The sequence below is a fragment of the Scyliorhinus canicula genome, chromosome 9 (assembly GCF_902713615.1).
Source record: "Scyliorhinus canicula chromosome 9, sScyCan1.1, whole genome shotgun sequence".
Classification (NCBI taxonomy): Eukaryota; Metazoa; Chordata; class Chondrichthyes; order Carcharhiniformes; family Scyliorhinidae; genus Scyliorhinus; species Scyliorhinus canicula.
The window spans coordinates 51,253,218-51,265,352 of NC_052154.1; the positions used below are offsets into that span (position 1 = coordinate 51,253,218).

The 12,135-nt window shown below is 44.3% G+C and overlaps 1 protein-coding gene across 4 annotated transcripts in view; it reads left to right on the plus strand.

The window, feature by feature from the left end:
* adcy7 (adenylate cyclase 7) overlaps positions 1–3,429 on the plus strand; it is a 211,139-nt gene extending 207,710 nt beyond the window's left edge. For all 4 annotated transcript variants that reach the window (XM_038806687.1, XM_038806690.1, XM_038806689.1 and 1 more), the window contains one exon: positions 1,676–3,429. In XM_038806687.1, coding sequence (XP_038662615.1) covers positions 1,676–1,807 — 132 coding nt within the window. In that variant the 3' untranslated portion in view covers positions 1,808–3,429. The remainder of the gene's footprint in view (positions 1–1,675) is intronic.
* The last annotated feature ends 8,706 nt before the right edge of the window (positions 3,430–12,135 follow it).

Genomic DNA, 12,135 nt, shown 5'->3' on the forward strand with positions numbered 1-12,135 from the left:
GAGGAGGCTAGATTCTTGGGTAAGTGGGGTGGCCTCATCAGGGTCAGGCCCCAACAGAGGTGGGGAGAGCGAGCAATTTGGAAATGGGATGTGGTGGGGGGATTCAAGCAGAGATGGCCTCTTCCACAGGGCAGCCCTCCATAGGGTGCTGTATGCCAGGTTATCAGGGCTTATCTGGTAGATTTTCCACATGGTGACAGATCCCTATCATTGTACCTGAGCCTTCCACCCCAGCCTGCCTGCCCACTCTCTGTTGTGGGGTGTACAATTCCAACCGTAGTAATGGTAGGACACAAATGAGTCTTTATCAAATTTGACTTGGTGAGCTATGACTGAAGTGAAATCCAGTAACTTCAAAACTATGTGATGTTGCATGCTGGATAACTCTAACAATGTATACAACTTGTAAAGCGATACAAAAGGATTTGAAGATTAATTATAACATGACTTTGAGCACCAATTGAATCCTTTAGGCTTATTCAAATGTCGATGGAATGGAACAATAATGATCATAATTTGAGGAAATGCAAAATTAGGAAAATTGAATTTCTAGATATCATACGTTGTTGTACCAGGTAGATCATAGATGCAATGTTCACAGTACAGTATCCCTGCTTGTGGAATGAAAATGGTTCTGCAAACCATCCAAGAACAGTTCCATTTTAATTTTCATTGGGTTACATCACAATCCCAGTGTGGGCTGATAGATTTATGTTTCATATCCCATCACTTTAAAGTAGACAGCAGAAACACAACACTGATGAGAAAACAAAACTAAGGCAGCGCGGTGGCACAGTGGGTTGCACTGCTGTCTCACGGCACCAAGGTCCCAGGTTCGATCCCGGCTCTGGGTCACTGTCCGTGTGGAGTTTGCACGTTCTTCCCGTGTTTGCGTGGGTTTCGCTCCCACAACCCAAAGGTTAGACCGATTGGCCATGCTAAATTGCCCCTTAATTGGAAAAAATGAATTGGGTACTCTAAATTTAAAAAAACTATATCATTTTAGAAAGTTTTTATAAATGTAGGACAACTTTTCAATAAGGAAAATATTCAAAGTGCATGTATATAATTGGAACATTGTCTGTCACCGACATTTCAGGTTATTAAGATCTCACTAGAGCCAACCATTTAAATCTTATTCCCAACTTCTATTCAGTAACCACTTATAATTGTAATGGTCCAATTGATTCTGATTCAATGGTCATAAGTGAAAATAAATATTTTCATACCCTCATAACCCTTTATAAAGGAAAGAAATTCCCTTCTAATGTACCCTATGTTCTTAGGAAATTTGATACATCTTCAAACTGGCTCGTTACATGCGTGATATTTTTAGTACCTTTAGCTTTAACTTTTGACATGGAGGTAGGACTAAAATCATTCTGTGCAACAACATCGTCAACAACTTGCATTTATACAGTTAGTTTGCATGGACAGAAAGGGCAAGGATGTGTAGTTTGAAGAAGGGAAGAAGTGATGGTGACAGATTCGAAGGGTTGGGACCCATTAACAATACCAGCAAACATGGGGACCAGGGAGGGAACAAGGTGATGGGAACAGGAGGTGAATTGTATGGACAAGATTAGGTTAGGAATGGAATGAGGGAAGAATGAAGATAAACTAGAGAAAGATGTTAAAATAGTTGGGAATTAATATTATCATTTTATCATTTTAGGTGACAGAAGAAACCTGCAATGTTTTACGACGACTCGGTTATTCTTGTGATTCTCGAGGGCTCATCAGTGTGAAAGGCAAAGGGGATCTACAGACTTACTTTCTGTGCACAGACATTACCAAGTCTCACTGAATCCAAAATAGACTACTTATGCAATTGCAATGACAGCAGCGTCAAGAAGCAATATTTTCAGATCAATTAAACGATTGTCTGCTAATAGACAGTTGGCATTTATATAAAATAAAGTCACAACAAACAAGTTATCATTTGCAAGTATGAAACTGAAAAATAGATGAGTGGAACTGAGATAATTAGTTTTACTTAAAATGCTGGAGTAAAAATGTGTTTATGACTGCAAGTTGTATGCTGTTTCTATTCTGTGGAAAAAATCTTAAGTTCTCTATATTGTAGTTCAAGGGTTAAACTATGGAAATTTATACAGTACCATTCCAATTTTATGTATGTTGTAGCAGTAGTTCTTTGTAATGTGTATGTTTTAGGTCTGAAATATGATTTGACAATATACTAAGAGGTAGACTGGAAAACTATACGTCATTAGCAATGAGAAAACATTTGTATACTTTCTGGACTTTGAAACTGAACAAATGCATTGTCAACAGGATTGCACCTGACTGATCAGCACAGTGGTTACTTCATATCAAACCTGCTCATTTGTGTTCACTTTATGTAGGTTTAAGAGTTCTGACTGCTGTATACTGTGCTGTCAAAATAAGTGGATTTTACCATGCTTACAACAAAATTTAAGGCTGTCCTCACCTATATTACTTTTTCAAATCTTGTTTACCATCGACTATAGCTTCAGCTATTGTGCCAAAAGTCACTAGAGACTTGATTCCCTAGGAAAACTACTTGACCATCAGTTACATAATGTCGCTGTGCCTTAAATTGATGTCATGTTTTAAAATAAAATGCCTCCCAGCGTACAAAAATTGCAGGCTATTCAAGTAACTCTTCATAAACTCTTGATGTTAGTGCAATGTTGCTCTCTCACTTAATTACTGTGTAATTTCTTTACCAGCACCAGTATCCAAAATCGTTTCATGACTGAAACAATGCTCTCGATTTTAATGTAATTTGTGATGTGTCATGTGCAGAGTTGACTTTCTTTTTAATGTAATGTGTAATTATTCAGCTTTAGAGTGAAGTGATGGAATTTAAAAGAATGTGTTATTTAAGCATTATTCCAAACTGCTGTACATCACAGCTCTCTTAACTCTTGACCAGCTGCAGATGCTAAAATATTCTTGACTCAACAGGTCTGCTACAGTCTTTCTTTTGTTGCAGTGCCGCAGATTGTTTTTTCTAAATTTGTTTGTTGAGAAAGAGCCTTATACTGATAAGCACTGTATATTTTGTAAATTTTGAGTATCTTCAAACTTTAATGCTTTATTATCCTGCATTTTAACACCACCTCTATTTCCAATTTTGTGTGAAGTAAATGGAAATCTCAACTGACTTGATATTGTGGTTAGCAAGTTGGAGTTAAACAAGATGAGTAAGGCACACACAGTGTTTTAGGGATAGAGAACAAAACTTTATGAATTTGTTAATATTTTTCTACTATCGACATAAAAAAGGGAAAACCTTTAGAAAGCAATGTCGTATCATAGATTTTTTTTATAGATGGCGAAATAAGCGTATTTCTGAATGCTAGTGAAGTATTGAAACAAAAAATGTCTTTTTTTCTAGTAATTTTGAAGCAAATAGGTTGCAATAAATTATCTCTAATGACATAAATTGTCAAAGTTATTTGTGTCCGGTGGTAGGTCAATAGAATTTGGGGATAAAGATTTAGTTGACTCTAATTCTGTTCAAACATAAAGTATTCAACAGTATGGTATTTATATAGTGACTTGAACTTCGTAAAACAGGGCATCTTAGAAACGGTATTAAACTAAACTTTTCACTGAGTCACCTAAGATTGTAGGGTGGATGGCCAAAGAGGTGGGATTTAAGGAACATCTTAAATGAAGAAAGAGATGTGGACAGTTTAGGAAGAGAATTTCTAAGATTTGGAAGTTGTAGAGATATAACTGAGTGTGCCAAAGGTGTCATAGAAGTCATAGAATCCCGACAGTGCAAAAGGAGGTCATTCGGCCCATCAAGTCTGCACCGAACCTTTGAAAGAGCACCCTACCTAGCCCACTCCCCTGCCGTATCCCTGTAACCCCACCTAACCTGCATAAGTTGGGACACTAAGGGGCAATTTAGCATAGCCAATCCATTTAACCTGCACATCTTTGGGCTGTGTGGGTGGAAACCGGAGCACCCAGAGGAAACGCACGCAGACACAGGGAGAACGTGCAAACTTCGTACAGATAGTCACTCAGGTTTGGAATTGAACCCGGGTCCCTGGTGCTGTAAGGCAGCAGTGTTAACCACTGTGCCATCTTGCCATGTCATGAAACAAAAGGCAAAGTGAATAGTAATAGCTGTAGATAAAATACAAAAGATAGGTCGAGAGTAGATGTTAATAGCAGAATAAAGATCAGATCAGTCTGAAAAGAAAAAAAATACAGACTACTACTTGGCAAAGAATAATTCAAAAATGGAGGACACAGTTGATGATCTGAAGTTGTTGAACTCGATGTTGATTCTAGAAGGATGTAAAATCGGAAGGTGATGTTCTATTCCTCCAGCTTATGTTGGGTTTCTCAGGAACATTGTAGCAGGCCGAGGACAGAAATATGAGCATAGGAGCAAGGTGGGAATTGCTTGCAGACTGAGTGGAGGTGTTCCACAAGCAGTCACCCAGTCTGCATTTAGTCTTCCCAATGTAGAGGAGACCACATTGTGAGCAGCTAATACAGCATTCCATGTTGAAAGAAGTAGAAGTAAATCACTGCTTCCCCTGGATGGAGTGATTGGGGCCTTGGAAAGTGAGGGGAGAGGAGGTAAAGTCACAATCTCCTGCGATTGCCTGGGAAGATGTAGTTGGAAGAGAACGAGGTGTATGGGGTGAAAAGAGACTGGACCAGAGAGTTGCAAAAGGAACAGTCCCTTTGGAATGCTGACAGGGGAGGCGAAGGGAAGATATTTGGTGGAGGTATCAATCTGGAGGTGGTGGAAATGGCGAAGAATGATCCTTTGAATGTGAACGCCCGTGGGGTGAATAGTGAGGACAATGGGTGGCACAGTGGTTAGCACTGCTGCCTCACAGCACCAGAGACCCGGGTTCGATTCTGACCTTGGATGACTGTGTGGAGTTTGCACATTCTCCCTGCGTCTGCATGAGTTTCCATCGAGTGCTCCAGTTTCCTCCCACAATCCAAAGATGCGCAGTTTAGGTGGATTAGCTATGCTAAATTGCCCCTCAGGGTCCAAATGTAAGGTGTGGTTACGGGGGAGTGGGTCTAGGTAGGGTGCTCTTTCAAAGGGTTGATGCACACTCGTTGAGCTGCATTGCCGCCTTCTGCACTGTAGCGATTCTATGAATGGAAACCCTGGACTGTATTCTCCAAAAATGGGGCTATGTCACCACGGCAGTGTAACAACACTGGCGTTTCACTCCTCAGTTTCCTACAAAAAATAAAGAGTGATTCATTTACCTGTAGGGAGCTAGCAGGGACCCGGGGAAGTACACGCAGCTTTGGCTGCGGTTACGGGCCCCCGCACTTCAGGTTCCGAGTCCGCGCATGTGCACAGCGCCGGCCTCCAACAGGCCGCGCTGAGCACCATGACGGACTTGGACCGTGGATCATCAGGAAGAAATAAGGTCCCCCGATCAGCTCTGCGCCCCTGTATCGGACCGGCCTGATCGCTGCCTTGGCCACCCGTAAGACCCTCCCCCCCGGTGAAGAATCCCTCTGCCCCCCACCAGGGCGGCCGTGTACTGAGTCTGCAGCCGCCGCGCAGGAGTCCCGACCGGCCATACGTGGTTAGAACCACGCCATCGGGAAATCAGCCGGTCGGGAGCGGAGTATTGCTGGGAGGGCCTCTGGCAATGGCCCCCCCCCCCCCCCCCCAGCTGCCCAGTGTGATTCATGGACGAGCGATTCTCCGGCGCCCGGAGAATCGCTGGAGCGGCGCCGGGCATAATTCGGTCGTGAACGTCGATTCTCCACCCCTGCCAAATGCGATTTCAGTGTGGGGCAGCGGAGAATCCAGCCCCCTATCGTGGTTCTGGGATGGAAGGGAAGGGGTGAGGACAAAGGTGTGGGAAATGGGTCAGAAGCATTTGAGGCCCTGTAAACCAGTTTAGAGGCATTGCATAATCAGGGACCAATGTAGAACAGTTAGAATAGGGGCGGTTGGTGAATGGGATGTGACATTAGAGAAATGTTCAGTATACTAAGAGTTAATGTCATGTTACATATAGTGTCACAATTAACCACTAGATGGAGCTAGATGCGTTACTATATAAAGCACTGACTCAGAATTCTGGGCGAGAGAGAAGGCTGGAATAGAGTGCATAGGAAAGATCTAGAGAGGATAGAGTACAGTTAGAGTGTAGAGACCAGTGTTAGTAGAGTGTGGATTACTATAATTATTGTTTACTATAGGAGTAAATGGTCAAGCTTAATTTCAGTAGCGTAAATAAAAGTTAATGAAATTTATTTCTGTGGTCTTTGTGAACAATATGACATCCATCCTCATCCAACAGAATCACAAAAACATGGGACTTGGTGAAAGTTAAAACCTTCTTTTAAAACTTAAGTTTGATATTCCTTTAAACCATACCAAGGTGACTGATCCATTTGGAATATCACATTGTAATAGATAAGTATTGCAATAATTTCTATTAGTCATACCTTAGTACAGAACTTGAGTATTACTGAAAAAAAGGGACATGGCGAAGCTTTTAGTTTTGCACTCATCAATAAACCTCGCTAGCATACTGATGCAAGTGAGAAACAACAAGTTACACTGTTTGAGAAGAGAATGCTTTTTAAAAAATAAATTGAGAATACCCAATTCTTTTCCAATTAAGGGGCAATTATCATAACATATCCATCCACCTGCACATCTTTGGGTTGCAGGGGTGAGACCCAAGCAGAGACGGGGAGAGTGTGCAAACTCCACACGGACAGTGACCCGGGTCCTTGGCGCCATGAGGATGCAGTCCTAACCACTCTGCCATCGTTTGCACAATATACGGCAAGCAATGATCTTATCAGGGTAGCCGTTATCTTGCAGGATGCCTTTGCTGCATCCTTGCTTCAGCATCAAGCTTGAATGGGGAGCAAAAGACTCAGTCCTATTTGTGAGGTTGCCAATAAGACCAATTTTATAGCGTGCGGAACTGTAAGAATCCCAATGTGTATATTGACCAGTGAAGATAGGTTGGCAGTAGAAAGTAGTAGAGAACCCACAGGCAGATTTCTCAACTAGCACACTGAGGAAAGGGAGTTCATTTGACTGCTCCATTTTTAACGTGAATCTGAGCTCAGGATGGAGCCCATTAAAACATGTGAGGAAATCATTGCATGCAGCCGCAGATTAAAATATACCAAAGTGCCACTTAAGGAAACCATGTATATTTGCGCTGCAGCACCATATCATGCAATCTAGACCTGCCGCCATTGTGTGAAACAATATTCATTGCACTTATCAACTCGCCAACTCATGGGGTTGTGTTCAGTTTTAATGGCATCATAGATGCCCAAATAAATTGTTTTGCCATGGGATCCCCTCTAGCTCCAGCACTCGCAAACATCTTTGTTGGCTTCCATGAGAAATGTATCTTCGAAGGAGTGAAACCTAACCTCCCACCCCTTGTATATTTCCGATATGTGGATGATGTGATTGCTATATTTCAATCTGCAGCTGCCGGTAATAATTTCCTCACATGGCAGCACGGTAGCATAGTGGTTAGCACAATTGCTTCACATCTCCAGGGTCCCAGGTTCGATTCCCAGCTTAGTTCACTGTCTGAGCGGAGTCTGCACGTTCTCCCCGTGTGTGCGTGGGTTTCCTCCGGGTGCTCCGGTTTCCTCCCACAGTCCAAAGATTTGCAGGTTAGGTGAATTGCCATGCTAAATTGCCCTTAGCGTCCAAAATTGACCTTAGTGTTGGGTGGGGTTACTGGATTATGGGGATAGGGTGGAGGTGTGGGTTTAGGTAGGGTGCTCGTTCCAAGAGCCGGTGCAGACTCGATGGGCCGAATGGCCTCCTTCTGCACTGTAAATTCTATGATCAATGTCTTATTTCACCATGGTTTCTTCAACAGTATCTTTGAAACCAGCGACCTGGACCATCTAGGACAAAAACAGCAGGTGCATGAGAATACCACCATCTGCTAGTTCATCTCTTCAGTCCCTCACCATCCTGACTTGGATCCTGTATCGCTATTCTTTCACTGTCACTGGGTTAGAACTCTGGAACTGGACTGAGCCCGCAGCCACCACGCCGAGTTTCCCACGGGTGAGACCATGAGCGACCCACCCCTTCGGGAACTCAGCCGGTCGGGGGCGGAGCATCGGGGGGGGTGGGCCTCAGGCAATGTCCTGAGGCCGTCGATACGGCGCTCGGAGTACTCCTAGAATACACCGCTTTGGAGGGGGTGGAGCATTGTGAAAGCAGTGCCGACCCCGATTTCGTCAGAAAGATGGATTCTCCAGCCGATCGCTGAACACGATTTTGTCAACCGGAAAATCCAGCCAGGGTTTTAGGGTTGAGCATATAATTACTATGAGGGAAACTGGGTGAGCACAATGCAAAATTTGAGCCAGAGCCTCCACAACTCTCTCCATATATATATATATATAATTTTATATTTTAATTTTAAAAAATAAATTTAGAGTACCCAATTCATTTTTTCCAATTAAGGTCAATTTAGCATGGCCAATCCACCTAACTTGCACATTTTTGGATTGTGTGGGGCGAAACCCACATAAACACAGGGAGAATGCGCAAACTCCACATGGACAGTGACCCAGAGCCGGGATTGAATCTGGGACCTCGGCGCCGTGAGGCAGCAGGGCTAACCCACTGCGCCACCGTGCTGCCCTACCTCTCTCCTTTAACTCACATTCAGCAAATGTTACTTTTAGAGGGTGAAAAGTGTACTGGCCTGCAATGTTCTACAGTCTTGGGAGATGAAAGTCAGTGCCACTTCCCTCCAGGTAGCCTATGATAATTCTGGGTGAATTAGTGGCACTCGCATACAGGAGTCCATTTGCCTACAGGCTGCAGCGAAGTAAAGGTAAAGACTCTATAGTTCCAGATGACCATAGGCTGCTTTTCCCTTTGAGGGGGAGAGCTGACTGGTGGTGGTTTAACCTGAGGATCACATCTCAGGTGAGGGGAAGGTTGAGAAGGTGAGGGGAAGGTTGAGGTGGGCCTTCTCAACCGGTACGGGAATTGAACCAGCGTTACTGTCCTTGTTCTACATCACAAAACCAGCTCCCATGAGTGTAGTTGTTCTGTAGCTCAGTGCCATTTCCGGCTGTCCTCCAGCTGCTCAAAAGGCCATGATACCAGACAGTGTAATAACTTTACTGGATGTCTGAGTAAAATATTTATTGGTGAAATGAAACAGCTTGTGTTTGATCCCTCGTCGTCTGCCAATGAGGTCAGGTCAAACTCTTTTTAAAGGCTGCATAGAAGTTTTAGCTGTTTACATCCATTTCACAGACTGCAGAAAATGTAAATTAACATCCAGGAAGCTCACATATCTCCCTCTAGAGGCCACTGGCAGGTGATTTGGAAGGTGCAATAACAATTGGCCCGAGCTTCCGTGGAGTGGCAATCGGAGTCAGGTCTCCACTTTGCTCGTCGTTTCTTAACTGGAAAGCCAGCCACTCCTTTCTCGCCTGGCCTTCCAACTCAGGCCAGGGGAGAACTGTTTAGGACAGCGTATTCTTGAGGCCTTATGGCAAGCATTGGAGAATCGGGGATAAGGGGCCCCGACTCTCCCAAAAGGTTTCAAAATTAATTTGTGGTGGGGTTTTTCAGGGAGTTCCGGCAGGTTCCCCACCGCTATTCAATGACACTTAGTCACTGGGGAGTTTCTCACTGGTGGAGCCCACACTTAGAATTTTTCTTAGCACTGGAGAGCTGAACTCAGAGGTCGGGCTTGTGGGTCTCCCACACCCCCCACTCATGGGCAATGTCGCCCGCAAACACACATGCACATGGACGCTACCACCACCCCCCCCGCCCCAAGTGAGGACACATTACTATGGGGTCGCTGGGGGTCCCTCCTCTTCGGGCCTTAAGCCACCTTACAGCATCCCTTTCCTTCTAGGACCCCACCCATCATTCACCAAACTTCCTGGAGGCCTCTGCCTACCTTCCCTGGCCCTCCCCCGGAATGTGCCCACATTCCAGTGGGAGGGCCAGGGAGCCACCCTGCACTTACCCTGACCATCCTGGGGTCTTCAGTGGCCCTGGGGATCACCCAGGGGCTGTTCTGCCTGGCCCACGTTTGTGTGGACCAGCACTGATCGGCGCCCAGCCTTGCTGGGGAGGCCGAGGAACCGCAGGGAGGCTGCAGATAGGTCGCAAGTAGGTTTACAACCTACTTCCGTGAGGGCCATTCAGTCCTGCCCATTTAGGGTGGGGTTCCGACTCCAACATCTCGCGGGATTTTGGAGAATCCCGGGAGGCTCGCTGCAGGCCTCTCCCGGCATTCTCCGGCCGCATTGTGCTCCAGCGACAGCACAACGCGGCCGAAGATTCGTGCCCAAGGAAGCCACTTGTCCCCCCCTTTTCTTTTAAATGGCGCTAGCTACTGTAAAGCAGGTAAGTTTAAAAATCCAGTCACTTTCGGACGCCAGGGAGAAACGTTAGGAAAACAAGTTTTAAGGGATTGATTTTTGTATTGGTAAACATTAGAAAGGTGTAGTTTTAAGTGGGGGGGTAAAATCCTATAACTATGGCGGTTGGCTTCAATTTGCACTGTGTTCTATTGTGCTTAGAGAGAGTTACAGTATGAAGAATAAGTGGAAGTCATTGCTTAGCAACAGGAGGCTACTTTCCAGAGGGAAGGGCTTTCCCTTCGTTAGTTTTAACTGGAATCCAGAGCTGTTGCGAGACAGCACACTGGGGTGTGAACAGCTCTCAACTCTGCCAGAAGCTCGGCAAGACAAGGGAGTTGCAACGGTGCAGGCTTCCGAAGGAACAAGTTACAATCCAGATACAAAGGAATTAGAACAGAAAGAATGTTCAAGACAACTGGAGTTAAGAGGACAGAGACCAAGGTATCGTTCAGGAGAATTCAAGGAAAAGTAAACAAAGGTTTCTGAGTTAAGAGACATTTGCAGTAACCGGATTTAAAGTGGGAAAACAGACATCAGAGATAAATGCAATGTTTGTTGCCATTTTAATAACAGTCTGGGGAATAGAGTAGTTACTTGCAACTTGTATTGTATCTTCGGATCGTTTTGATCATAGGGCAGCTGCCTAGTGCAAGTTTGACTTCCCAGGCAATTTCAAGGGGCGGGGGGGTTAGTGGAAAGAGAAATAGTTCCCCACCACATGTTGGGGTACTCCCCCAGTTTCGCCACCCAGCAGCTTGGACACTATGGTCCAATAACACATTTCAAGACAAATCAAGGCCAATGTTTATAAAGGAAATAATAAAAACCTCAAAGACAGGAGTTTGTGTACATCTAGACTTCCCAAGTGTAGAAACTGGACAAATTCTGTTTTTCCCACAAATGTATAAATAGCTGGTGATTAGCTACAGGTCAGTCAGTTTAACCTCAGTAGCAGGGAAACAATGATTATGGACAAAATGAATAGTTACTGGGGTAAATGTGGGTTAAGGAAAGCCAGCATGGGTTTGCTAAGGGCAAATTGGTTGGCAAGTTGACTCTTATTGGACAAGGCCTCAACCTCACTAAACAATCAAAACTGTTTTTTCTTGGGAGTATAAATTTGTTGTGATTGTTCGAAATTTGACTTTCTTGCATTTGTCTCGATGAGTGCAAGACCAAAATCTTTGACAACATGCCCCTCCTTCTAGCAATGTTCACATTCTATGACTTCCAGGACAGATCTGCGGTATCGTCCACAAGGTTGCTTCATTCAGCAAGGGCCCACTGTACATGGTATACAACATTGTCCATTTCAAGGGAGCAATCAACACTGCGCCTGTGGATGGTAATATAGCTGTGCAGAATGATGTACGGCTCGCGACGTGGCGATCTCACTCACTGGTTTTATTGCAAGCGCACAGATTATAAAAATAGAGTTTAGATTTTCAGTTCATCTTATTTGGGCACAGCAATGGGTTATATTGGGAAGGCGGAGGGATCAAGGAGTTCTGTGACCATGAGGCAGGGAGATAATTTAATGCAGAGGGCACATCAGCCTCACACTGGATTACAGTTGTGTTGTGTGAACAAGTACAGCTCACCAAAGAGAATTTATTTGCTTGCTTTTGGTCATTTTCTCTGGGAGTGCTCATTTCTAAAAGGTCATCAACTGATTGGCAAACATAGCTTTTAAAAATCTTAACATTCCAGACAAAGAAATACAACATGGTGCAAAAG